The 27,915-nt window shown below is 65.1% G+C and overlaps 1 protein-coding gene across 1 annotated transcript; it reads right to left on the minus strand.

Annotated features, from left to right (window-relative positions):
- Positions 1-18,241: 18,241 nt before the first annotated feature.
- On the minus strand, positions 18,242-21,081 carry ADRA2C (adrenoceptor alpha 2C). The gene has a single exon (XM_080663838.1). It carries the CDS (start codon positions 20,121-20,123, stop codon positions 18,732-18,734), a length of 1,392 nt encoding a protein of 463 aa, XP_080519964.1. The 5' UTR covers positions 20,124-21,081; the 3' UTR covers positions 18,242-18,731.
- Positions 21,082-27,915: the final 6,834 nt, after the last annotated feature.

The raw sequence follows: 27,915 nt of genomic DNA on the forward strand, positions 1-27,915 counted from the left end.
GAATCCCTCCCAAGGCCCCAGCTCCACACACCGTCCATGGGGCCAGGGCCTCGCGTATGGGGTGGGGGTCCCACATTCAGTCCAGGACAGGCGCTGACAGCCATCACGTCCCAGCAGCCATCCCCCGGCTGTGAGCTCCTCACCCGCCCGGTGACGATCACGGGTACGCCCAGGGGGGACCCTGGTCCCTGCCGGTGGGTTCACGGGAGGCGGGACCTCTGTCCCCTCCGGCGGCTGTGCCCGGCCCCGCCCTGGAGAGCCTCCCTCCCGGCCCGCACGGAGCCTGCCGGGCAGGGCCATCATGGACGCCGCCGGACCCTCCTGCATCCTGTGCTGCGCTCTCCCCCCGCTGGCTCCTCTGAATTCAAACAGCGCCCTCCGGCAGGACCCGAGGCCGCCGGTGCCCGCGGTGCCCGCTTCAGGGATTCTCTGCTGGGCGCTGGGACGGTCTGTTCTAGGCCAGGACCCGGCTGCCGCCCTCTCCCAGGGTGCGCACTGCCGCGGCCTCCGAGCTGTCCTCCCGGCTTCCTCCCGAGACAGCTGGCTGAGGTCCCGGCGCGTCCTGCATCGATCGCATCGGCTCACTGCAGACTCGGGGATTTAGGGTTTCGTGGGGTTTGGGGGCGCCGTTCCTGCAAGCGGACCGAGTCTGAGCGTCAGGAACGACCTGCTCCCGCCAGAGAAGTGGGAGCAGAGACGGGGCGCCCGCGCAGGGCCCCGCCTCCGAGGGTAGCTCCACGGGGTGGAACGGAGGCTGAGGAGGTCAAGCCAGGCCCCAGCAGGACCCTCGCCCCGAGAACCCAGCCGAGCCCGGGAGAGGTCAGCCCGGCGTGAAGGGGGCGCGGACACCCCCAGAGGCGGGCCGTGCCCCTCAGGGCGCCCAGTCCCAGGGCGGAGCCCTTGCTCTGCACCGGGGGGGGGGGGGGGGGGCGGCGCAGGGGGGAGCTTCGCTTCCTTCCACCCCTTGCAGGTCAGAGAGGCAGGCAGCTCCCCTGGCGAGGCGAGGCCGGGAGTCGAGCTAACCCCAGAGCGAGGTGACCCCAAGAGCGGCGGCGGGGCTGAAGCTGGTCCCGGACAGTGAGCTGTCTCCCAGGGCCCAGCAGCAGCGGCCGAGCCCCCGGCCAGGTTCCGAGGCGCCGCTGGGCCTGGGCCTGAGGCCGCTCCTCGCCCTGCAGACCTGCGGGGGCTCCGCTCGCGCCCCCAGAACCCCGCGGCTGCTCCGTGGGGCGTGGGCGGCAATTACCGTGTCAGGCGGCTTCCTCGCCAGCCTTCGCGTCACTTAAAAATAACCTGCGTGTGAGTCACCGATCCTGTCTCTGTGGCAGCTCCTCAGCGCGCCCCTGAGCTCGGGCCGGCGGGGTCCCCAGAGATGGAGCCCCGACACCCGCACCTTCCCGGGCAGCGGCCACAGGCGCCCCGTCTCCTGCTCCCGCCCCACAGCCAGATGCTGAGCCGTGGGGCCGCGCCAGGACCCACTTCTGCCCACTCCTGCCCTTGCCCACTCCTGCCCTTTGCCCACACCTGCCCTTGCCCACTCCTGCCCCTTTCCCACACCTGCCCCTTGCCCAGACCTGGCCTTGCCCACTCCTGCCCTTTGCCCACACCTGCCCTTGCCCACACCTGCCCTTTGCCCACACCTGCCCTTTTCCCACACCTGCCCCTTGCCCAGACCTGGCCTTGCCCACTCCTGCCCTTTGCCCACACCTGCCCCTTGCCCAGACCTGGCCCTGCCCACACCTGCCCTTGCCCACACCTGCCCTTTGCCCACACCTGCCCTTTTCCCACACCTGCCCTTTGCCCACACCTGCCCTTGCCCACTCCTGCCCTTTGCCCACACCTGCCCTTTGCCCACACCTGCCCTTTTCCCACACCTGCCCCTTGCCCAGACCTGGCCTTGCCCACACCTGCCCTTTGCCCACACCTGCCCCTTGCCCACACCTGCCCTTTGCCCACACCTGCCCTTTGCCCACTCCTGCCCTTTGCCCACACCTGCCCCTTGCCCACACCTGCCCTTTGCCCACTCCTGGCCTTTGCCCACTCCTGCCCTTGCCCACTCCTGCCCTTTGCCCACACCTGCCCTTTGCCCACACCTGCCCTTTGCCCACTCCTGCCCTTTGCCCACACCTGCCCCTTGCCCACACCTGCCCTTTGCCCACTCCTGGCCTTTGCCCACTCCTGCCCTTGCCCACTCCTGCCCTTTGCCCACACCTGCCCTTTGCCCACACCTGTCCCTTGCGGGCTGCACACGCTCCCAGCAACAGCAGCCCACGGTGCCAGGACCCTCCCCAGCGCCTGTGACAGGGGCACCTGAGCTGCGTCCCGCGGCCACGCTGCAGGCGAGAGCAATGTGGGGTTCAGAAGGGGGGCTCAGCCAGGCAGTCACAGGCGGCACGAAGCCCTCCTTTCTACCATGAGGTTCAAACAGCACAAAACGTGATGCTGTAATCTGCCTGTCCCCCGAAACCCCACCCCCCAAGGTGATGGTGTGAGGAGGTGTGAGGAGGTGATCGGGTCATGGGGGGCTCTGATGAAAGCCACCCCTCAGCGCTCCCTCGCCCCCACCCGGCGAGGTGACACCCACGACCCCCTGTGCAGGGGGGCAGGCAGAGGAAGCACCCGGCCCTGGGGGAGAAATTGGCAAAATGTATTTTTAAACCTTAGCGTTCTCTGTTCCTTTCAACCCAGACCTTCCTCGCGTAGGGTTTCCTCTGGGAAAGCGGTCCCCGTGGATGGCGCGTGGGTCGCGGGCCCCGCCTGCTGGGGCCAGGAACTTGGGGACCACAGCGTGTCGGGAACAGCAGACACGTCCGGCGCCTGCAGGTGGGCCTCCTCGGGGCGCAGGGCCCGCTGAGCCATCGCGCTCCAGTGCGTCTCCCGGAGGCCGAGCAGATGGAGCCGGAGCTGAGCTACTAAGGACCTTGTCCCATTTCCATTAAAAACGTCGGTGCCGCCCTAACCGGTTTGGCTCAGTGGATAGAGCATCGGCCTGCGGACTGAAAGGTCCCAGGTTCGATTCCGGTCAAGGGCATGTACCTTGGTTGCGGGCACATCCCCAGTAGGAGGTGTGCAGGAGGCAGCTGATCGATGCTTCTCTCTCATCGATGTTTCTAACTCTCTTTCTCTGTCCCTTCCTCTCTGTAAAAAATCAATAAAATAGCCCTAACCGGTTTGGCTCAGTGGATAGAGCGTCGGCCTGCGGACTGAAAGGTCCCAGGTTCGATTCCGCTCAAGGGCATGTACCTTGGTTGCGGGCACATCCCCAGTAGGTGGCGTGCAGGAGGCAGCTGATCGATGTCTCTCTCTCATCAATGTTTCCAACTTTCTATCCCTCTCTCTTCCTCTCTGTAAAAAATCAATAAAATATATATTTTTTAAAAAATCAATAAAATATAATTTAAAAAAAAAAAAAGTCTGTGCCCAGGAGTCAGGGCAAAGTGAGTGAGTTCATTGTCCACCTTGGGCGGGTTCTGGGCCCGGAGGTCCCCCTAGACCTGACCTCCTGCTCCTGGCTCTCCTCCTGCGCATGCTCCTCCTCGCGATTCCCTCCCGGAACCACCCACTCTGCCCCAGGGCCTTTGCACGAGCTGGTCCCTGCGCCTGGACCGCTTCTGTGATGTCATCATAGCTCCAGTGACTCTTTACGGGGAAGGGACCTTCCCTGACACCAGATGAAGAAGAATAACACACACATACACGCGCATGCACACATACGCACACACATGCACACGCACGCACACGCACACACACATGCTCTCTACCGCCTGCCTGCCTCGGTGTGCCCTCAGCCTCCCTCCGGCACTCACACCTGCGGAGTGACTGTCAGCCTCTCCCTCTGGGTCGGACGCTGCCGGTGCAGGTGTGTGGCCTTTGACTTCCTGCTGTCGAGGACACACAGCACCTACTATGTGCTCGGTAAGCACCCCTGGCCTGAATCTGCCTGCCCATCGGCTTGAGCGCTTCCCGCCGCCTCCTCCGAGCCGAGGCCTCGGCGAGCGCTGGGCACGATGAACTTAGTGACATGTAATTTCGCGTCTGAAATGTGCATCGAGCATAAATCTCCAGGGTTACAAAAAGATCAGGAACATTCGTTCGCAAGGACCAGATTACATCTCAACAGAAAAGCAGTGTTTATCCAGCCCCGGAAAACATGTCTATAAACGTGCTTACATAACGCATTCAACGCCCAGAAAGGCCGCGGTGCGGTCTCACCCATGGCCCTCACGCACACACGGCACCTGCCCCGGCCGCTCCAGCCCGCTGCGAGCCGCGGTGTCTCAGAGCCCGGAGATCAGCCCCGCGCTTCTCTTGAGCAGCATGTCCCGCCTTTGTTTTGCTAAGTGGCCGGCGGTGTTGCGATCCCAAAATGAAATAAAGCCGCCACAGGGTTGCCCTGAGCAGCGCCCTGCACCGTCTTCTCTCGTTTTTCTCAGACTTGCCAAGACTGGTCGGTCTCCGCGGGGGGAGTCGCGGGGCCAGGGGTCAATCAGATTAGCGGGTAATCTCTCTGCGCCCGGAACCAGGGCCCGGCGGTTTCCAGGGCGAGGTCTGTCCCCGAGGCAGCGCTGAGCTTCCTCGGCGTGTCCCACAGAAGCCTTTGTTCCCTGAATAGCGTGTGACTGACAACGTATTCCCCGGTGGAAAAACAGTGAAATGAGCGAGACATTCTCGGAAAGCCCACGTTTGAGCTGGGGGCGTGGTGGTTCCAAGCCTGGAAGAGAAAGGATGTTGAATATTAAAATGATGGAATATGTATTTTATTTTTCCTCTTTTTCCTCTGATATTTTTGAGACGGGTGACAGGAAATCCGTGACTTGTTTAAAAGCTGGAATTGTTTTCAAAAAGCTATCACGTACGGGGGACAAGTGGCATGGTCCCCGGTTGCATCAGGATTTACAGCGTTTGGGGGGTATTTCAGGAAGCATAAACCCCGTGTCCTCCCACTCACGCATTAGGGCCTCCCGCTGGCAGAGGAGGCGTTCGTCCTGATCATCTGGTGACCCGCTTCCTGGGGGGAGGGGGGGCTCCCGGAAATCTCCGCTGGTGACCTGGGTGTGTGAGGGTCAGCCGCGCCCCTGGTGCTCCGGGGAAGGTGTGGCAAGGCCCCACAGACCCTGCTCGGTTCCGAAGGATCCAGAGGGTGAAATGACACAGACATCGTGTTAGCAGCTCATAGGTGAGGTTAGTGAAAAGAAAATTTAATCTTTGGTTGTATTAATAGGAGCAGATGTCTGAGAAAAAGGAGGTGACAGTCCTGCTGCATCCCGGGTTAACCCTACCGTTCTTTTTCCTATTTTTTTTTTTTAAATCCTCGTCTGAGGATATTTTCCCATTGGTTTTCAGGGAGAGGGGGAAAGAGAGGGAAAGACCGAGAAATATCGATGTGAGAGAAACACATCTCTCTGCAGAGCCCAGGGCAGGGGGCCTCCGTGTCCCCTTTCCTCTGGCCTCTCTGGCTGTGCGTTTGTTACCCAGCGGGGCTCACGGAGGCGCACAAAGCAGGCCCGCTCTCCCCAGGCCGTGGCGGTCAGCGTGCCCCGAGGGCCTTCCAGGAGACACGCCCAGGAACACGCCACACACGGGCCCTGGCCGCCCTCCCGCCTCTGAGCTCTGGGTTTCTGCCTGTAAAACAGAAAGGCCGGCGTGGCTCGGTGGCTGAGCATTGACCTATGAACCAGGAGGTCACGGTTTGATGCCCGGATTGTGGGCTCGATCCCCAATGTGGGGGGGTGCAGGAGGCAGCCGACCCATGATTCTCTCTCATCATTGATGTTTCGACCTCCCTCTCCCTCTCTCTGAGATCAATAAAATAAAAATTTAAAAAAACACACACACATAAAAAAAGGAGGAGGAGAATAACGGGACTAGAACCTGTCCTCCCGGTTGTCCTGGGTCAGCAGAGGCGGCAGGAGCTGGCTCTCCTGATCTCTGCCATTGTCCCGTGGCGCGGCCAGGGCGGAGGGACACGGCGGTGTGGGTATGAGCACGACCTAATGTTGCACAGGGTATACTTAGGGCCCAGTCATTGTTTATCTGAGATTGACATGTGACTGGCGTCCTGCGTCTTGATCTGCTCAGTCTGGGTCGCTCCATGGTCCAGTCGGGAACTCAGAAGGCCGGCTGGCTTGGCCTTTGGCTCCCGGGCCCCAGAGCTGAGTGAGGTCTCAATCCAGGTGGGCAGCAGGGAGGCAGCAGCATCCCGACACCCTCGTCTCCTCTGAGCTAAATCAGAATTCCAAGACTAAGCGTAGGATTTGGGGTGCGTTTTAGGGTTGAACCCTGGGGTCCCGGGCAAGCAACTCAGCCTCTGAGCTGCGGTTTCCTCCTCTGGAAAGGGGTGCTGCTGGATGCGCAGGGGTGCAGGGACCAGCGTGAGACCGGCGTCGGCACGCGCCCTGCCCTGGCTCCACCTGCCGGTCCCTCTGAAGGAGCCTTCGCAGGAGCCTTCTGAGGTTCAGCAGAGTCACCTGTGGGTGATTTCTCAACCGGGGTTCAGTCGTCACCTCCGGAGAAAGAATGACATTTGCTCTTCATCTGGCACCAGGCATCTACGATTCCTGATCAGCTCTTTAATCGGCTCATCTCCTGGCGATTAATTCTCGCGGCTCCCGGGGCCTGATGTGGGGGCTCTCAACAGATCCAGGCCGAGGGTGAGCGAGCCCTGAGCCAGGGGCCCTTCTGTTTGTTCGAGGGAATGTCCTTCCTCCGCTTCATCCTGCCTCCGCCCCTCTGCTGGGGAAGGACGGTCCCTCCACAGCTGGGACACAGCTCCCACCCGTGTGGGGGTCACCTGGCGTCCCCCCCTGCAGGCCGGCCTGTCGCCCGCGCAGCCAGCACAGTGCACGTGTCCCTCAGGAGTTCTTTGGGCCCATAAGAGTGTTTTCATTTCTTAAAAGTAAAAAAATAAGATCAACTTTTAGTTGTAGCCTGTTATTTCATACTAGTGACCCAGTGCATGGATTTGTGCACAGTGAAAGGAAATCAATTAGAAGGTGGCCGGTGGGGCGGGACTGGATGAGACAGGCCGGACACACCTTGAAGCCAACCTCCCGCAGTCCCTCCCGGCATCTGTGTAGTGAGCGGGGTCCCTCTGGCAGGTGGGGTCCCTCGGCCTGGCCTGTGGGGATCAGCCAAAACCGGCTCTCCGACATCCCCCGAGGAGTCCCCAAGTGCGAGAAGGCGCTCTGCAATGTTGCGGTCGTACAGGGTGTGGAACGCAAACACAAGTGTGCAGTAACCAGATTCGGGCCGACAGTGCCCCAGCAACAACATAACCCACGGCTGAAGGTGGAATCACGTGCCCCCATGAGGAATCGGGCTCCCTCCTCTCTGGTTTCGGGGTGCATCACCCAAGAACCACCACTGCCAAGTCACTGCAGCCTGGCAGCTCCTGCATTGAGCGTCTGCCCCCTGGTGGTCAGTGCGAGTCATAGCGACCAGTCGGATGGGCGGAGGGACACTTAGCATATTAGCCTTTTATATATATAGATGTGAAATTATATTTATTATCATATATAAGTAAAGTATCTATAATAATAAAAAGGTAATATGCTAATTAGACTGGATGTCTTCCGGATGTCCTCCCTGATGAAGCCAGGGCCCAAGGGAAGCCAGCCCGGATCCTGGGTGCCTGCAGGCAGCCAGAGGAAGGAAGCCTGGGTCCCAGAGGGAAGCCGGTGCCAGCAGCCGGGGGAAGGAAGGCCTACTCTTGCACGAATTTCCATGCACCGGGCCCCTCTAGTAAATACATAATAAATGAAAAGGCGGGACAGAGCCGGTCCAGCCTCGGTTCAAAGGCTGCCTACGGGTGCCCCAGGTCCTGCAGCGCACACACTGCCTCTGGCTGCCAGCCCACACCTGCTGATCCGGCTCACTGCCTCCATGCGGCCCTGCCCCCCATCCTCATCCCACATCACCCTGCAGGCAGAGCCCTCCCACGTCCCCCGAAACATGCCTGCCCCTGAGCCAGTGAGTGGCCCAGTGGTGACAGGGCAGCAAAGAGAGATAAACCACAGAGGGCTTCCTGGAGGAGGTGGCTTCTCAGCCCGAAGCGGGAGCGTCGAGCAAACACACACCAACAGCCCAAGAATCTCCCACGGATTGAAACGACCTCCGAAGCTCGGGCTGGCCCGTGTGCAGCGTCCTCGCCAAGGCCGGCAGCCCGTGGACCATCACACAGTTCAGTGAAGACCAATCTTTGTGAGAATTCCTGAAATGACCCATCATTCCTGCGAGGGGCCCACCTGGGAGCTCAGTCCCCAGAGGGCCGCCTCATGAGGCCCCACAGACTCTTGGCACAACCCAAGCCTAGTGACCTCCGGCTCAGGCCAGCCGGAGCCCAGCGGCTCTTGTGAGCAGATGGATCTGTCTCGAGACGAGAGACACCGGACCACTGCGCCTCTGGCACTGATCTGGCGGGAGCCAGGTAGTAAGTGGACATAATTCATCAGCGCCCCGCACGGAGGAGCCGCCGAGCCCCCACACAGCAGGATGAGAGTCAAGAGTCCAAGCCAGGAGCCCGAAATCCAATTTCCCCCCGGGCCTGCGGACTAAAAGCTTTCTGTAAACACTGCACCCAATTCTCAGATCCAATTAGCCACGGCTGAGCCGCCGGCCCCGAGCAAGGGGACAGCCAGGCACCCCGAGTCCGCTGGCCTTGGGCTCTGGGCAGCGCCCGGAGCCGGAACCCGCCCTGTGCCCTCCCTGCAGCCACCTGGTGAGCACCCCGCAGGTCCAACCCACCCTCCTCACCCTGCCCCCCAGACCCCCCACCCCGTACCCAAGGTGCCCTCCCCCAATCTGTCTGGCACTCCTGGCTGCCTTCAGTTGCACCCAGGGCCGCCCAGGCTGGAGAGAGCTGGTGGACGGTCAGAGGGCTCACAGCCGTCACGGTGGACGGGAGGCCTCGGCTCAGAGGGAGCAGGGAACGCCAGCCCAGCCCGGAGGGAAAGGGGGGGGGCACAGCGCCCCACCAGAGGCGCTGTCTCTGTCTTCTGAGAAGAGAAAGTGAAACCCTGCCCTCCGCTTGCCTCTGGATTTGTAACCCAAGGAAATGCTTCATTGACATTTGTGTCAAAATGTAAACCTGGGCCCCCAAATGCACCCCCGTGGACAGCCCCTCCCGTGGACAGCCCTCCCATGGACAGCCCCCCCTGTGGACAGGCATCCACATTCGCGCTCATCTGACCTGGGGCCACGCTGCCCACCTGTCTCCCATGACAGCTCAGTGCCCGCTGGAATGGGGGAGGCTGGTGTCCCAGAAGCAGCAGCTCAGGCTGAGCCGGGGCGCCGCCCAGGGCCCACAGGACGGGACGCCTCTCAGACGCTCAGCTCTGAGACCCGAGGGGGGCCGGGGGCAGGGCTGCAGGGTGGCACTGACTGCCACTCGGCCTCGTGCCCATTTCTGGGGGGGGAGGCGTTGGCAAGGGTGGGGGTCTCCTTCATCTCACTTAATTAGCCACCCTGTGTGGGGTCCACTCTGTGCACAGGCCGCTCTGGGAAGGGTGGAGGGTGGCGGGCAGTCCCGGTCTGCCTCTCCCTTAGGAACAGTGAGCGGGCACGGCCACCTCCGGCCTCAGTGTCCACGCCAGGCAGTGCTGACCCACAGGCTGGCGTGGGCACTTGGCTGGTGGAGCTGCCAGGGCCCGTGTCTCGCTCAGCCGTGGCTGCGGGTGCTGACAGGCGTGCTTCCGGGACTGCGGGGGCCCTTCCCGGAGACCCCCAGCCACCTCCCTCCTCCCGCCGCCCCTCCCTCCCTCCCTCTCCCCCCCCCCGCCCCCCTTCAGGACAAGCCCAGTAAACCCTTGCCATGTGGCTTGTTCTGGGAACTAAACAACGCACAGTGTGGTGTCGCGGCCACAGGGCCACGTGCCAAGAGTGGCAGATGTGTCCAGGCCGCTTCCCTCTGTGCATGGCTGCTGCTCCGGCTGAGCCTGCCTGCAGGGCCAGCCCGGGGCGGGGCGGGGGGGGGGAACCTTGGAGCAGGCACCTGACTCACCTAAGATGTGTGGGTGACATTATGGCAGGTCCCAGCTTTCCCTAGTCCCGCCCCCGTGGCCCTGTGGGAAGCTGGCCACTGTCAGAAATGCACATCTGATCCTGTTTGCCGTCCAGTGGGACCCCATGTCCCCCCGCAGAAAGCTCCAACCCCTAACACGGCTCTGGAGCGGGCACCCCGCCCCCCGCCACCTGCCCAGGCCCACCAGCTCTGCTCACGGGCCCTGCACCTGTCTCCCTGCCTGCCCCCCGCCCCGCCCCCAGGAGCTGCCCCTGCCCCACAGGGCCCCCTGTGTAGCCTGCTCCCCTCCCCAACTTCCTGAGCTCAGAGAGGGCCTCCTGGAGGTGGTGGCAGGAACCTGGGGGTGGGGGGCGGAGCAGGAGCTGAGCAGGTGGGAAGGAGGAGGAGCCCAGGTGTGGTACCCCAAGGGTGAGGGCCTCCTACATCCTCAGGCCTCCAGTGCCCACAGGGGCCCAGGCACCAGGGTCCTGGCTGGGCTGCTGGCCGCCTGGCCTCACAAGTGCCCCCCCCCACCCCCCAGACCCTGCTTGCCCCACCACACTGCCTGCGCCTGTCACGCCAGCCTCCCGGGCACTGTGGGCTCCCTGAGCCAGGCCTGGAGCATCATGGGATAGCAGTCAAGGACTGAATAGGGTGCCTGGCCCCAGCCAATGCCACAGAGGCCCACAGACCCCTCACTCCAACAGGGAAGCCGGGGCAGGAAGCTGGGACACAGCCCAGAGAGGCTGGGAGTGGGCCCAGCCCCCCCCCCTTCTCCAGGCCTCAGTTTCCCCGTCTGTAAGTGCTGCTGGAGACCTAGCGGGGAAGGAGATGCTGAGGCACAGCCGAAGCCAGGCGGCCACCAGGCAGCTGGCAGGAGCCCGCGGTCTGCGCAGCCTTCCGGAAGGCTCCGTGCCTGAGGGCGGCCTCGCCCGTGCGCCTGCCAGACCCGAGGGGGGCCATGCCGAGGCCTCCCGGCTCCAGCCCCAGCCTCGGCTCTGAGCCAGGGCCCCACCGTGCTCATGCTTGGACGGTTTGCTAGAAACCTCAAAGGTCAGCTGTTCTCAGGTTTCCAGAATTTATCGATTGTGTCTGGGTTGGACAAGCAACCAAAAGGCTCTCGTTGTCCGCCTCTGTGGCCGCAGCGGGGAGCGAGAGCAGCCGGCCTCCCTGCCACTTCTGGGCAGTGCCACCCGGAGGGTCTGCGGCCCCCGCCCGTCCGCCCCCACCCCTGCCCTCATGGCCCCAACCTATCAGGCACGGCCGTGTCCTCAGGTGTCTGCACCCCACGTCCACGAGCCAGCAAGTCCGGAGCCCCCACGCCCTAGGGAGGGGCCTGTGTGGTCTCTGCCCAACCCCCCGTGGAGCTGCTCCTGCCTCTCCCTCCCCATGGACCCTCATGGAGTGAGGGGAGGAGGACCCCAGCCGCACTGAGAGGGAGAAGCTGGAGGTGAAGATGGGGGGCCGAGGAGGGGAGCTCAGACGGGCTGCGAGTCCCACATCCAGGTCTTGGCAGCTGCCCCACGTCACTCTCCGCATCCCCATCTGACCGGAGGCACCTGAGGGCAGGGCTGTGCCTCTGATGTGTTTGTAGCTGATGCTGCCAACATTTATTAAGTGCCTACTGCACGCCTGCCTCCTCTGTGTGGGGTCTTGGATGAGATAAAGCAAGGTGGACTCAAGATGCCCAGAAGGAGGCCCAGGGCCCGGCCTGAACACCCCCTCCGGTCCTGGGCCGGGCCGGGGCCCCTGGCTGTGCGAGGCTGTCCAGGGCCCGCCCCTCCACCAGGGGCTGGTCCCACCTCTGCCAGCCCGTCACCCCCAACCCTGTGCCAGGGCTGCAGAAGCCTGTCGCCTCCCGCTATGGCCAATGTCCCAGAGCCCAGCGTCCACCCCATAAGTTGCCCTGGGCCTGACGCCGGGGCTGCCCACCCGCCCCGCCCCGGGGAGCACCCACCACTGAGCACAGGCCCTGCCTCCCGCATTTCTGAGCTGCCCCAGGCTCTCCAGTGCGCACACGGCCTCTGCACAGAAGCTGCTTCTGCCCACTTTCCAGAGGAGGAAACTGAGGCTCAGTGGCTCCCCCTGCTCCCTCCGGCTCCACACCCACTTGGGGCTGGGGGTGGGGCATGACGTCACACCGTGCACCCAGCCTCAGCCACCCAGGCAAACCTGATGATGCCAGGGGACAGAGGGGCCACGTGCGGCCAGCCCTCTGTTGTCAGAAGGGGTTCCAGCGGGCAGCCCTGGTGGCCCTGGGCCATGCGGGCGGCTGTCAGGCCCGCCCGCTGCGGGCGCACTGAAGCACTGCCTTTACCCTGCACCTGCAGGTCACCCCGGCCCGACAGCAGCTCCCCCCTGGGCAGCGGGGGCCCGGGAGGTGCGCTGGGGGCGGCTGGGCCCCCCAGTCACGGCGCGGCACCCACAGCGAGCCGATGACGCGGCGTTTCTCCTCTGACCTGGAGCCTTGCAGGAGCAACCACCGCAGTCGGTTCTGCATAACGGCCTCACGTGAACCAATTAAAGGAGGACTGACTCGGCCTTAAATTCGATTTGCGAGGGCAGCACGCTCTGGGAAGCGGTAACTGGATTACTTTTCACCTCCGACATTTGGCATTTATGTCCTGGGCGGGGCGATCCGCACAAGCGGCTTCGTGGGGGAACTGCTTCTAGGGAGACAAGCCGCCCGATTCCCCTCACGTCTACATTGAGGGTCGGAGTTCAATGACGTCAAAAATAACGAGGCGGCAACAGGCACGCGTGACTCGTGGGCGGCGTCTGACCTCATTGCTGTAACAGTTCCTCTGGGGGGGGGGGTTCGCAATGGAGACCAGTGTAGGTGTTTCTCTCTTCCGCGTCCAGCACGGAAAGAGAGGGGGTCCATTTCCTGAGTAGAGGAGCTGGGGGCTGAGAAATAAAAGAAAGAAAGAGATAAGACACAGAGATAGAAGAAAAAAAGCTGGGACCGGGTGGGACCACCGTCCTCTCTGATGGAGGGACAGGGACCCAGAGCCAATCCAGCGAGTTTATTTTATACCCCAAACACCAGGAAGCTTCATCAAAAGGTCAAGACGAAAGGAGATGATTTGCATTCTTGAATAGGCCCCGAGCATTCCTGGTGCTGGGCTGGATTTAGATATCAAAACCACTTCCCCACACCACGGGCGGATAAGAGTCAAGGCTGATAACGCCCTTGCCCTTTTGGCAAGGGCGTGTTCCCGGGGCGTGGCTTTGCCTGTCACCTTGGGTTCAGCTGACAATAATTAAAGAATGCCCATGTGCCTTCCCAGGGGGCCCTCTACAGACCAGCAGAGGCAGCCAGCCGGGTCTGCCCAGAGCTCGCGAGGCCTCAGAGTGGCGTCCCCACCCCAGGCTGGTCTTCTCTCTGTAAAATGAGGCTCATGGACACCGACCTCCGGGGCTGGTCCTGGATCCGTGCGGGGGGGGGGGGGGGGGGCAGGGGGGGAGGGGCTGAGAGATGAGAACAGCCCAGCATGAGGCACCGAGGGAGCGTCTGTCTCCACCCATCATCCCTGTCTGGGGCTTGATTTTCTTGTCTGTGAAATGGGAGCGTTGGTGCCCACGTGGCAGCATGGTGAGAGGGGAATGCCCAGAGCCCCTGCCGAAAGCCGCCGGCAGAGGGCACACGGGGGACACGAGCTTCTGGGCGCGTCCTTGGGATCTGCAATCTGGGACTCTAGTGAGAGGGGGAGGGGCCGTTGAATGGACCACCCTCAGGGGCTCCCACCGAGCTGTGGGGCAAGTCCGGCCTGCTTCGGGAGGCCACGTGGTGATCCTCTGGTCTAGCAGACCTGGCGGTCAGTGAGGAGCTAAACGAGGTGGGGCACCCACCCAGACCAGAGGGGACACAGCCGCACAGAGTTCCTCTCCAGCCCCGAGAGGCCTGTGGGCACCCAGGACAGCGCCCCCTGCAGGGCCTGGGACCATGTCCAGGGGGGCACAGGAGAGGAGCTCCTGGCAGAGGGCAAAGTGGGCGTTAACAAAGGCCTGGGCGAGGCTCAGCCAGGGGAGGAAGGGAGGGCGGGGCCTGGTATTGGGACCCTGGCGCAGTGGGCCTGCAGCAGCCGGCTGTCCTGGGCAGGGAGCTGGGGTCCGCAGGGGCGGCACCAGGCGCCCTTTGCAGCCGGAAAGGCTCATCTGGCACCGGCGCTTGATGGCAAAAGGCAGCAGAGCCCGTGCCCACAGCCCTCCCGGCTCCCAGCAGGGGCCTGGCTCAGGGGGGAGGGCGGAATGAACAAGAATGGCCTGTGGGTGCAGCCGGTGGCGGAGGCGGGGCCTAGGGGCTGTGGGAAGGCTGCAGGGTTCTCCCTGGTCTCTAAGGCCCCAGGAGAGATAGACCCCAGCGTCACGGCGGCCGGGGAGCGGCACCCAGCGCGGCCGGCGGCTTTCAGGTGGGCTAGGGGCTGGCCCGCGGGTCCCAGCGTTTCCTGTGAACTCGGCGGCAGAGCGCGGGTGTGGATCTGTTTCCTTTTTCTCCGTGGCTGCCAGGCAGCTCGGGTACATTTTGCACTCAGCCGCAAGACGAACCCCTTCACACCGGGCCTTTCGGGCGGCGCGCCCCTGCCCACCTGCGTGGAGCGCCCCATCTCCACCATCCCCTGTCCTCGAGGCCCTCACTGGGGCGGGGCAGCCACAGAGCCTTTGGCAGGAAGGAGACACAGCTGTGTGCCCGGGCTTTCTTTTGGGCCAGGCTTGGTGCGGACTCTGCTCCCCGGCAGCTTTCATGGCACCGTGTAGCGCCCCCTGGAGTCTCAGGCTTCTCACACCCGCCCTGCCCTGGCCCCGCCCCACCCCGCCCCGCCCCGCCCTGCCCCCCACGCCTTGCCCTGGCCCCGCCCCACCCTGCCCTGGCCCCGCCCCATCCTACCCTGGCCCCGCCCCACCCCGCCCCACCCCGCCCCGCCCCGCCCTGGCCCCGGCCCATCCTACCCTGGCCCCGCCCCACCCTGCCCTGGCCCCGCCCCATCCTACCCTGGCCCCGCCCCGCCCTGTCCTGGCCCCGCCCCGCCCTGTCCTGGCCCCGCCCAAAAAAACGAGTGCAGGGCCCCTGGCTCTCCCTCCCCACCCTCCCAGCTGCACCAGATGCTCTTAACAGCTCAGCTGGTCAAAAGAGGGGGCGAGTAGGGGGCCTGACGTCCCGTGGGCCCTCATGACAGACCCAGAGCAAGATGAGGTCCTCAGGGTGGATGCCTCACCTGGGTCCCTCCTTCTCCCCGACTTCTCAGCTCCCACCCTGTGAGCCCCAACCACGGCCACATAATGCCCCTCGGAAGCCCCCTAGCAAGCAGGGGAGGCCGCCCACCCGTGCCCAGGGAGAGCCGTAGCCAGCGTGTGGGTAGGGGCCTGCGGGGTACCCCTCGGGGCTGTGGAGCCTGGTCCGCACCTCAGCCTGGCTCCTCCCACCTGCCCTGGCCTGTGGGGGGTGCGGGGCGGACAGCTCCCCGGGGAGGGCGGGCTTGGCTGCAGCTGCCCAGCCCGGCTCAGGACGGCTGCTGCGCCGTGTGTTGGATCCGAGGCTGTGCAGGATTTGTGGGCCCTGCCGAGGATGTGCCATAAAAACACAGCGCTGCCAGCGCCAGGAGGCTGCTTCCTCGCCAGCGGGTGGCACAGCGCCCCACCCGGGGAGGGTCCAAAGCCCGGAGCTGCGTTCCCCAAGTCTTCCGACTCCGCCTGCCCGGCAACTGGCACTGTGTTTTGAATTCCATCCTGAGCTGTACCGGGATATTTTGGATGATTCGCTTCCTCCTTTCCTACCAACTCACAAGTGAGCTAGAATACAGGGATTCACTTACACAAATGCATGCGTGTCCACCTTGCTGGAACCCCGGCGTGGGGGGCTGGGCCGGTTCAGGTGCAGGCCAGTCTGCCCACGCCCGTCCGCCTTCCGGGATCTTCTCGTGGGTGGTGGTGGTGGTGGTTTTAATTTTGCCTGAAATCCCCTGTCCCCGAGGGGAAGCCCCAGGCAGGAGGCAGCTGTGTGCCAGCCTCCAGCGGAGGCCAGGGGCGCGTTCCCCGGGCGGCGGGAGCTGGGCCTGGCTCAGGCGGGCAGAGCCGGACACTCTGGGTCTGCCTCCTGCACTGCCCGTCCTGGGCCCCATGGCCAGCTCCCGCCTCAGGGTTCTCAGCCACTGGCCGGGGCTGACAATGGGCAACTCGAAATAGACGTGAAGAGGTGCGGAGGCCACCGCGTAGACGGTTGGACAGAGGTCGGGCCCTGCTCTGGACCGCAGGGACATCTCGATGCCTGGCTCCCCGACCACAATGGGATCGGTCAGTGCTCAGGAGCCCCGGGGTGGGGCACGTCAGCACCCCCACGCCATCCACGCAGACGGCGAGACCAGCAGCCGCTGGCCCAGTTCCTACGCAGAGCAGGTGGGAGCCGCGCTGGCTGCTCTTCCAGCTGAAAAGCCCTCTCCAGGCGGCACTCAGGATGGAGTGGGAACAGCTGTCGCTGACAGGGGATGAGGCGGCACCGGCTGCCAGCGGCCCAGCGACCCCCCCCCCCAAGGTGCCATTCCTGGGGCTGGGGAGGGAAGGAGCAGGTGTGGACACGCTGCCGGGCACGCCCTGCCCCTGTGGTGAACTGGGGGTCCCTGCCCCCGCACCCGGAAGGCCCTGCAGCTCACAGGCCACACCAGTGGCAGCCGTGCCCTCCAGAGGTCACCCCCACGGCCTCCAGTCGGCTGGCATGTTGGACCATAGACTGGCAGGCTTGGCAGATTTCAAGCAATGCCCCCCCACACACACACACTTCACAGGAGGGCACTGGGGCCAGAGGGGGCACGGGGGTGCTGGGCTAGCTCAGCAATCCTGCAGCAGAGCCAGGCCTCCGACATGGACACCCCTTCAGGCCCCGCCCAGCGGAGAGGGGTCAGAGCTGTCCCCATGGGCTTAGTCGGCCATTCCCCCCCCCACCTCCCCCCTCCCCCAGGTCTGGCCTCCCCGCCTGTCCCAGAGCCTAAGCACAGGTGTGAGGGTGCCCACGTGAGTCAGTGTGGACAGTGGGGGAGCGCTGGGCCAGTGGGCGGATCCTGAGGACCCATAACTTGGGGTGATGAGGCCGGGATCTGCACAGGGGTTGGGGTTCTCCAAGGGACAGCGCTGGCACGTGGCCCAGGAAAGGGGTGTGCCCTGGCTCCTGCTTCAGGGGACGAGGGCTTGAGGATGAAAAGCAGGACCCAGGGCTGACCCCTCCCCGGGCAAGACCCGGCCGTCCCCCAGGCCAGACAGACGGGTGGTGACTCAGGACAGAGCTGAGCTGGCCGGGGATGGCGGGGAGGGGCGCACAGGAAGGCCAGGCACAGCGGGAAGGAGGAACCTCACCAGCAGGTTCCACAGGGGGGCCCCTCCAGGGCACGTGTATGCGCGTATGCTTCGGAGCGATCTCCCCCATAGAGCCCAGGTCCTGCTCCCGCCCCCCAACCCCAGCTATCCCAGCTCCAGGCTCCATGATGGGGACCCCTCTAATACTTCACTCGCTCCTTCTAGCCACCCTCCTCAAGCCTCAGTGGGGGGGAGGGGTGCACACAGACACAGGGGTGGCTGGGGCATGAGGGTGAGCTGGCGGGGGGGGGGGTGGGAGGAGGGACGGGCAAGCTCCAGCCCCCCTCCCCCCATGGCCTTCGGGCCTCCATGTTCACAACAGTAAGAAGTCGGCCAAGGCCTCAGGGGGGGAAGAAGGTTGGGAGGCCTGCCTTGGCTCAGCCCCACCCAAGACCTGCTTCTAGGCAGGTGTCCGCAACCTGCGTCCTTCAAAGGCCCCAGCTCAAGGGGGCGGGGGGGCTGCCCACAGCTGGGGGGCAGAACCACAGCTCAGGCTGCCATAACCCCTTCTTCCGCTGGGAAGGGGCTGCCAGGCCAGGGCAGGCACTGGTGGGCGCAGGGGCAGGAACGGACGGAGGCGGCGAGGACACTTCTCCAGGGTCTACATATGGAATCAATGCGGGGCTTCCCTTGGCCGGTCTCAGCACACGTGTTCTGCGCACAGATCTTATGCATACATAAAGCGTTTGATTGAAAAGAAAAAAAAAAAGACGCCCCACACACACTTCTCGTGCAAGGGGGCAGGCTGGAATCTGGGGACCTGGAGTGTGCTCCTTCACCCGTGGGGGGGGGGGGGGGCTGGTAGCCGATGCCAGTCTGGAAGTTACCCCAACCCCCAGCCGGGGCTTAAGGACCAACGGCTGCACCCAGCGCTTAGATTACAAAGGTTTATTTAGAAAATAGTTTGGTTGTTGGGGTTGTCGTTTTTGGCAAACATTTCAATACTTTCCGTTACCAAAGGTTGTCAGTGCCTCCCAGACAGCGCCCCCCGGTCCTGGGGAAGTCAGCCCTTGCTCGGAGGTGGGTGCGGGGGGGCGGTGCGCGTCTGGGGGCGTCCTCACCATCTGGAAGGTTACAAGGGCCTGTGGCTAAAACCCCGACCTAACAGTCCTAACAGCTCCCCTCGGCAGGGCCCCCTGAGCAGGATCCGGGCCTGCAGTCTTGCAAGCAGCCCCTCGCTGAGATGGGAAGGCAGAGGGGCTCCCCTTTCTCCTCCCCTCTCCCGTGGGCGCTTGGGTCTCATCAGCCCATGCGCCTGCCCTGCGCCCTGGAGGCCAGTCCATCCCTGGTTCTGCGGGGAAATGGAACCAGCTTTCTCTGGGGGCCACGCCTGCCCGCCCGCCCCCTCCTCCCGGAGCCGCCCAGGGTCTCCGCGCCAGGCGGGGCGCACCAGTCACTGCCTGAAGCCCCTTCTCCTCCGGCGGAAGAGGATGTGCTTGAAGGAGCGCCGGAAGTCCTGGTTGAACACCGTGTAGATGACCGGGTTGAGCGAGCTGTTGCAGTAGCCGATCCAAAAGAAGAACTTAAAGAGCGGGTCTGGCACCTGGCAGGCCTCGCGGCAGATGCCGTACAGGCTGTAGCTGAAGAAGAAGGGGAACCAGCAGAGCACGAACACGCCCATGACCACGGCCAGCACGAAGGTGAAGCGCTTCTCGCGCGCCTGAGCCACCTTGCGGCGGCACACGCTGCTGCGCGCCCGGCGCCGGCGCGACAGGAAGAACTCGACGGAGCGCGAGCTGGCGCGAGACAGGCGCCCGCTGGGACCGGGGGACCTGGCGGCGGAGAGCGCGCCCTGCTCGGCGGGCCCGGGAGCCAGCGCGTCGGCGCCGCCCTCGCCTGCCTGGCCGTCCGCGCGCTGCCGCCCACCTCGCCGCACCGCACCCCGGCGCCGATGCCTCTCGACCGCCGCGCTGCTGTCCTCGGGCTCCACGTCCGCGCGCGGGCGGCGCGGGGGCGCGCAGTGCCCGTTCTCGCCCGCGCCCGTCGGCGCCCCCAGCCCGTTCTCCGTGGTCGGTGACGCGCCGTCGGGGCCGGTGGTTGTGTGCTTCTCGCTGAGCGTGCGTGTGCGCAGCTTGGCCACGCGGTAGATGCGCGCGTAGACCAGGACCATGATGAGGCAGGGCGCGAAGAAGGAGCCGATGCAGGACGAGAGGATGTACCAGGTCTCGTCGTTGAGGCCGCACTGAGGGTAGGCGGCGCCGTCGGGCTGGCGGTAGAGCGAGACGAGCGGCGGGAAGGAGATGACGGCCGAGATGAGCCACACGGCCACGATGGTGGCCTTGACGCGGCGCGGCGTGCGCTTTAGGTTGTACTCCACGGCCTGCGTCACGGACCAGTAGCGGTCCAGGCTGATGGCGCACAGGTGCACGATGGACGAGGTGCAGAAGAGGACGTCGAGCGCCAGGTACACGCCGCACCACACCTGCCCGAAGTACCAGTAGGCCATGAGCTCGTTGGCCAGCGAGAAGGGCATGACCAGCGTGGCCACCAGGATGTCCGCCGAGGCCAGCGACACCAGGAACAGGTTCTGTGGTGCACGCAGCGCGCGGCTGGTCAGCACGGCGATCACCACCAGCACGTTGCCCACCACGGTGAAGACGATCAGGAAGCCCACCACCGCCGCCAGCCCCGCCACGGCGCCCGCCGAGTACTGGCCCGGGGGCGGCCCCCAGGCGACCCCCGAGGCGTTGGCGGCTCCACCGCTGCCCCACTCACGGGCGCCGCTCGCGTTGGGGCCCGGCGCCGCCGCCGCCGCCAGCGCCACCGCCAGCGCCGGGGACGCCATGGTCCTCCCGTGAGCTACGCGGTCCCGCCTGGAGCCGGGGCGCAGCCGCGGCAGCTCAGGAGCCCCCCAGCCCGGGTCGGCGCCCGCATCGCCGCCTACTCCTCGGGCGCGCCCACCGGGAACCGCGGCGCCCCGCAGCCGGCCCTCGGCCGTGTTGGCTCGGCAGGCGAGCGGCGCGCCGGAGAGCGTGGCTGCCGGCTCCCCGCAGCTGCCGCGCGCGTTAGTGCAGAGCAGGAGGCGCCCGGAGCGGGCGGCGACGCGGCGGCGGGGGGGAGGGGGCAGGTCCCGGGGTCCTCGCGGCCCCGCCCTCGGCCCGGCTCACGGGGAGCGCCCCGGCCGCGAGGCCACGGCGACGCGGCACCCGATCGGGCGGGCCTCAGCGGCCCCACGGCCCCGGCGCCCGGCCGAGGCGCAGGCTGCTGGCGGCGGCGGCCCGGGCGCTCCGCCTCCCATTCGGCCGGCTAGTAGTCGGCGCACCGGGGTGCGGGCCGCCGCTCCTCCGAGCCCCCACGCGCAGCCTCCGGCTCCAACTTTACTTTCCCGGGCAGGGCGCCGCCGCGCGTCCGTCTCCAGCCCCTCCTCCTGCTGCTCCCGGTGCGGGCGCCCCCCGCAGACAGCGCTGGGCCGTGCGGGCGCCGCCTCGCTCGCCCAAGCGCCGCCGCCGCTGCCGCCACCGTCGCCTCCTCTTCGCCGCCGCTGTGCTCTCGGCGCGAGTGCAGCCGCCCGGGCTCGGCTTCCAACTTGGGTAGAGTTGCGTGGCGGGGCGGGGCACGGGTGGGCAAGGGCGGCCTGGCGGGCACGCCAGCGCCGCCGGCCCGGGGGGAGCGGGCCGGGAGCCGGAGCCCGCGGCCGCCTGGGCGAACCTGCCTGCGCGGCGGCGGGGAGGAGTCGGGGCGGTGGCGCGGGGCGCGCGCTCAGCGAGGGCGCCCCCTCCAGGGCCGTCTGCAGTCTGCGGGACGGGCTGAGTGCCGGTGGCCTGCGCGGTGAGTTCCCCAGTCCTCTCGGATGCAGGAGCCTCCGCATCCCCCTCCCCGCACACGCACACGCGGGCACGCACACGCGCGCAGCACCGGCCGGCTGGGGTCTGTGGCCTGAGCGGAGCGCCAGCCTCTCGCTGGCTGGCCTCTGAGCGCGGGGTCCAGCCCGGCCTCTGCGCGGAGCTCCCAGGCAGAGCCACCTGGCCCGGCCGCTTCCCCTCCTGCTCGCATGAATCATGACGCGGTGCCTGTGGAGCCTGGGCAGGCTCCCAAGCTCTGCGCCCATGTTGGCAATTGTTGCAGTTCAATTCTAGTGCCGTGTGGCTCTGCTTTTAAAGGGCGAGAGGATGTTCAAAAATCTCCACCTCGGACCAATCCCCTAAACGGAATCGCCCGATGACGGCCGGTTTTGGGTGGGTGTCTCATTCCTGCTGGGTTAGGGGCGAGTTGTTGGCGTAACCCCGCTTACCCCTGACCCAGATCCCTGTTCGTTGACCCGCAGATGTGCACGGTCAATCCCCACCCCGCACCCCAGGTCGGTGCTGGGTGGTCCCTGCCTCCAGGGAGACAGGCTTGGGGGTAGGTGGGAGTTCTGGGGCTTGATGTGCGTGCTGGGGCCACCGAAGGACCTTTCCTCTCCCAGACCGCACCCAGGCGGGCTGCTGCTCCCCCTCTCCTCAGATGTGTGTGTGTGTGGGGGGGGGGAGGCATTCCTGGGGGGAGGGTGGGGTACTCCAGCATGGAAGGGAGGGGTGTGAGCAACCCCTAACCCCAGCGATGCCTAGAAATGGGAATGGTTTGCAGGCTGATTACCTCTTTGACCTCCCCAGGGGCTCGAAGGGCCTTACTGAGGAGAGCCCAGTGGTCTCAGCAGAGATGCCCACAGCGGAGCCCCGTTATCCTTGTTAACCACGTGACACGGAGGAGGAGGAGGGAGTCAAGCCAGGGATGGGGCAGGAATCAGACAGTGCAGGTGGTGGGCCTGCCGCCGGCATTTATGCCCCGTGCATGGCCAAGGCCTGGGCCCCGGGGAAGGCGGAGGGCCACCATCCTTGTGAAAGGTGCCCCTGGTTCTGGAGGCCCCGGGGTGCCACTGACCCGAGCACCCTGGGCGCACTTTGCAGGGAAGACCCGCACACCCCCGCGTCCCGCGCAGGCATCAGCAGGGTCCACACTGTGCCCCTGCCTTGACGTGCTTGGCACACGCTGAGGTGGGTGTGGTGAATGCCATCAGTGCCTGGGAGTGGGGTTTCTGGGAAGGCTTCCTGGAGGAAGTGACCTTTGAACTGCGCTTAGAGACTGGAGGGGAGTTATCGGGAGGTGAGCGGCCCCTGTGGGCCATGCTCGCTGGGGTGGAGGGCTTCGTCTTGGGGACACAAGGAGCCAGAGCAGGGAGGTGGCAGCCATCTGCTGTAGGTCTGGGGTGCCCTATCCCAACACCCAGCCTGCCATGGGGCGACCTCCTGGCTCCACGTGACACCTCACATGCTCACAGCAAGGGCAGCGCAGCACGAGGGATTTGGAGGAAAAGCACACGGCGCAGCTGGGCCCCACGCTGACAGGACCTCCCCCGCCCAGGAAGCAGCTCTCCCAGCCAGGCCAGCCCCGGGCATCTGGAGTGCCTGGCCAGCCAGGGGACCCAGCCCTAGGGACGCCCGGCCGGCCTTCTGACCTCAGGCCGCAGACGGCGCGCTGCTGGCACCCTTCCTGGCGTGACCCGGTGGCCGGAGGAAGTGCCTCTCCTGTGGGTCCAGGGCAGAGGGGTGGAGGAGAGCTAATCCCCAAGGAGTTTGTGGTGTAGAGTGGCCCCGGGCTGGGCTTTGGGGCTCCTGCCTGCATGCACACACATGCATGCACACACCCACACATGCACAAGTGCTCATCTTGTCCCCACACACGTGCACACACACACACAGGTGCTCGTCTCCTCCCCACACACGTGCATGCACACACAGGTGCTCGTCTCGTCCCCACACATATGCATGCACACAGGTGCTCGTCTCGTCCCCACACATATGCATGCACACACATACACAGGTGCTCATTTTGTCCCCACACATATGCATGCACACACACACACACAGGTGCTCGTCTCGTCCCCACACATATGCATGCACACACACAGGTGCTCGTCTCGTGCCCACACATATGCATGCACAAACAGGTGCTTGTTTCGTCCCCACATGCATGCACACACACACAGGTGCTTGTTTCGTCCCCACATGCATGCACACACACACACACAGGTGCTCGTCTCGTCCCCACACACATTAATGCACACACACACAGTGCTCGTCTCGTCCCCACACACACGCATGCACACACCCACACACGCACAGGTGCCTCTCTCGCCCTCCAGGCTCCAGGGAGTATTTTTGTCACCCGTTGTGGGCCGCTCCTCCCAGGTTCCACCCGCCTCATCCCCTGCCTGCTCCCCTGGCTTGTTCAGGCGGCTCTTGAGCCGCTCACCCCGGCTGTGAGCCCCTGTGGCACTGTCCGCCGTGGCTGCCGGCCTTGGTCTATCCCTGTGGCTGTCCCTTCCCAAGGGGTTGCGGGAGGTGCCTCCCTTGAGGCCTAATCTCCCAGGCTGGATCAGAGGCCCCTTGCTTCCTCCCCTGGGCCCCTGGGGCCGTGGACCCCGGGAAGCAGGCCACGTCCCCTGGCTGGCCAGCCGAATGCCTGGTACCGGCCTCTCCCAGCTCACGGGAGGACCTTGGTGCAGTGCAGCAGAGGGCGGGGGCACCACGGCCAGGTCAGAGCCTGCGTGTTGCTGGCGCCCTCTAAGCCTCAGCCGCCCCGGGTGCCTGCGCTGTGCCAGTGCAGGGGACACAGAAGGCCCCGCCGGCCTCTGTTCCTGGAGCTGCTGGGTGTGGAGCGCAGCTGGGGCTCAGGCTCTGACTCGCACTCTGGCAGCGGGAGGCGCGCCTGCCTCCCTAGGCCTCAGTTTCCCCATCTGTAGGATGGGGTGTCGGACAGGCTGGTTCTGTGATCCGTGCCAGCTCTGCCCCCGCTTGGCTGCTTGCTCCTGGAGGTGGGCGCGTGTCTGGTCTGCCATCCTGCTTGGCTGGCGCCACCGGGGCAGGGGCGGGTGCTGCGTCAGGGAGCCGACCTCCGCGGGCTGACGGGGCCGAGGGAGGAAGCCAGCCCCAGCGCCAGCCTCCAGGCCGAGGCCTTGTTTCCTCCTTCCAGCGAGCAAGGATCCCCCGCGTTTATTTAAAATGTCACTTTACAGATGAGGCAGGGAAGGCAGGCCTGCTTCTCTCGCCGCCCCTCCCCGAAGAATCCCGGAGCTGCCCTGTCTGTGGCAGCTCGGCCAGGGTCGGCGCCGGGCTCTGGCCCATGCCCCGCAGGCTGACCCACTGCGGTATCGATCGCACGGATGGATTTGGCACCGCGGAGGCCTGTGGCGCTGGCGCGCGTCCCGCTGGAGGCAGCTGCTTCGAGGACTGCCTTTGCTTTGCGATGAGAGCGATGGGTCAGCATGTCTCAGCGAGGCCTGCGGGGGTTCGAGCTCGCCTCCCCCGTCGTGGCCGTGGCTGTCGCTCGGCCTTCTGACGGTTCCCTGCCTCCGCCCACCCGTCACCATGGCTCCGGGCCTGACCAGGCCCACTGCCTGGGACTTGCTGCACCCAGACTCCTGCACCTGGCACTCAGGCCCTCCTCGGCCTGGCCTCACCCACAACCAGCCCTTCGTTCGTTCCGTCGTTCAGTCCACAGACTCTCACGGGCATCTTCCGGGCGCCAGCCTTGGGGTGGCTCTGTCAGATCGTGTCATTGCAGTCCCATCTCGGCTGTTGAGTCGCTGTGTGATTGGACGAGGCACCTGCGCATCAGGCGCAGGACACTGGGGTCCTACTGGCTGTGTCTCCCGCAGGCTGGCAGGTGCCACCAGGAGAGCCAGGCTGAGCCGGCGACTCAGGACTCAGAATGCGAGCGGAACCTGAGGTGCAGCTCAAACCGCTCGGCCTGGGACTCCGCCCCCCGCTGGGGACCGCAGGCTGATGGCTCGCCCTCTCTGAGCCTCCTCACAGCGTCTGCAGAACTAGCTGGAAGGATGACACCTTTGCCTGTCAGCCCTGGGGACCCTGCTCATGGCAGGGAGGCGGGCCGTGGAGGAAGGCTGCTGGGAGGTTTTCTTTCTGCGTCTCCGTCCTGTTGAACTTGCTCTGACAGCTGCCGTTACTCAGAAGATAAACATTCTAATAAAAAGCACCGAGACCTCGCACTGCTGGCTGGCAGCGAGCTCCGCACGACAGAGATGACGCCGCTGGTACGATCGCTAGCATCCTGCGTCCTGGCTGATGGAGTCCACTTTGTAACGCCTTCAGGCTCCCCGCCCTCCCCCCACCCGCCTGTGCTTGCACACCCCGGGCCGCGGGGCGCACACTGCTTTCTCAGCAGCCCCTCGTCCTGGGAGAGCTCCAGCGCCCCTCTATGCCAGGCTCTGTGCTGGCCAGGGGGACACACACCTCTGTTGAACGCCTTCCTGGAGGGCAGTACCCAGCCGGGAGGGCAGTTCCCAGTCAGGAGGGCCAGGCTGGCTTGGGGAAGTGAGAGGGGCTTCCTGGGGACAGGCCTCTGCTTGTGCCTGACAGTGGAGGGAGGCTTGCTCGGCTGAGCAGCCTGCTTTCTGGAAGCTTCTCCCACTTCCCCAGGCACTGCTCCCTCCCACCTCAGCCAGGCTGCTCCCCAGGAGTGACCCTGGCATGGGCACATGGCCTGCCTGGACCTGCCCGCCTCCCTCGGGGCCAGGCCCCCAGGCCCTCCGTCCAGGGCTCGCTCCTCTGCAGGGAGCTACAGGATGGTCAGCAGATCTGGAAGCTCATTTATTTCACCCTCTGAGAATGGGGTGCTATTAACACCCCCACTTTGCAGGTAGGAGGCAGACACGGCTGCCAGGTCGCCAAGGAGTGTGCTGGCGGTTTGGGGCTCTGGATCAGGGCCCTCCCCCATTCAGCCTCACCGCCTGAGTAGGTGCCCCCAAAGTGACCCCCGGGGGCCCCGGCTCAACGCCGGAGGCTTCTCTCCCCCAAACGGTCTCTCCGGCCGCCGTCTCCCCTGTAGCCTGTCGGGTGCTCACCAGCCTCTAACCCGACGCCCAGCAGGTGAGGGAATGCGGTGCCCTCGGCCTCCACGAGGAAGGCGGATGCCTGCGGCACTGAGCGTGGAGGCCCAGCCGGCCTCACTGTCCCCTCTCCGCCCCTGTGCTCGCAGCGCCTGGGGGAGAGCAGCACAGACCCTTCCTGCTGCAGCCGAGGGGAGGGCCCGGGCACTGTGTGCTCGCTGCTCCAGGGGAGGCACGGCTGGGCCAGGGAAGCGGGCAGGTGCCATGCGCCGCAGGTCATGTGGGTGCAGGTCACGTGCCTGCAGGTCACATGGGTGCAGGTCATGTGCCTGCGGGTCACGTGGGTGCAGGTCATGTTCCTGCAGGTCACGTGGGTGCAGGTCATGTGCCTGCAGGTCACATGGGTGCAGGTCATGTTCCTGCAGGTCACATGGGTGCAGGTCATGTTCCTGCAGGTCACATGGGTGCAGGTCATGTTCCTGCAGGTCACGTAGGGTGCAGGTCATGTGCCTGCGGGTCACGTAGGGTGCAGGTCATGTGCATGCAGGTCATGTGCCTGCAGGTCACATGGGTGCAGGTCATGTGCGTGCAGCAGGGTGTTGGGTAGGGCCTGTTCCCTTCCTCCTGGGGCTGGCCCCCCCCTGCACGGCGCCCCCGCCTAGAGCCTGGGCACAACCTGGGGGGAGGGTTCTGTGAACCAGAGCGGCTTCCTGCCGCAGTGCGAGAGCCTGGCCGGAGCAGACGTGCGCTTCAGAGCTCAAGGGGCTCCGAGGTCTCCTTTTGTTTGGCTGTGACTTTTCTGCTTAGGGACATGCAAGAGCCTTTGGCATGTTTGAGCCCAGAAGCTTGGCCAGCTCCCTGTGTGGGCCCTGACCCCCAGGTGTTTCTGGAGGCGGGAGGCTGGCCTGGTGTCCTCCTGCCTGGAGTGTGGGAATGTTTGTGCTGGGACCTGGACGCCACAGGCTGGAACTCGGCAAGATCTGCTCTGTTCTCTTCTTGAGATTTCCCATCCCAGAAAGGCTCCGATTTAAACCGTAAACTCGTCACGAGAGGGAATGGGACTGGCCTGAGATGGAGGCTTGCATGTCAGGGCACAGGCAATGCTGCTGCAACAACGGGGACCCCAAAACACAGCAGCTCAAACAGGTTGATTTCGCTCCCAAGCAGAAGGAAGTCTGGCCGGCTGCCTCCCACCCTTCCTCGGCCATCCCGGCCGGCAGCCCCCACCTCCAGGTCCCGTTGGCTGGTCCAGCTCTGGCCACTGCCATCATGCCCTTGTCCACTCAGTGGAGGTGTGGGCGGGCTTGGTCCGCCAATCACAGGGCATCCTCATCTGGAAGTTGCACACACCCTTGTACTAACATCCCATTGGTCCAAATGTGATCACATGGCCACACCTGCTGCAAGGGAGGCTGGGAAGTGTAGTCTGTAACAGGATGGCCCCATGCCAAGATAAACATATGCAGGGCTTCCAGACCTGGGCAGTGTTGACGTGGGCTGTCCTGTGAATTGCAGGGTGCTTAGCAGCATCCTCTACCCCCTAATGGCCAAGAGCAACCCCCACCCCTCACACATTGCCAGAAGTCCCCGGGGGCAGAATCTCCCAGCTGAGAGCCACTAGCCCAGATCAAGGGTCCCCAACTCCGTGCCCACAGCGCCGGGAGGAGGAGGCTGGGGGAGCCGTGGAGTGTGGCCACTAGGGCGGGATTCCCGTGTGGAGCACGCTCACTGCTTACTGCTGCAGTTCATG

The sequence above is a fragment of the Plecotus auritus genome (assembly GCF_963455305.1).
Source record: "Plecotus auritus genome assembly, chromosome: 1".
Classification (NCBI taxonomy): Eukaryota; Metazoa; Chordata; class Mammalia; order Chiroptera; family Vespertilionidae; genus Plecotus; species Plecotus auritus.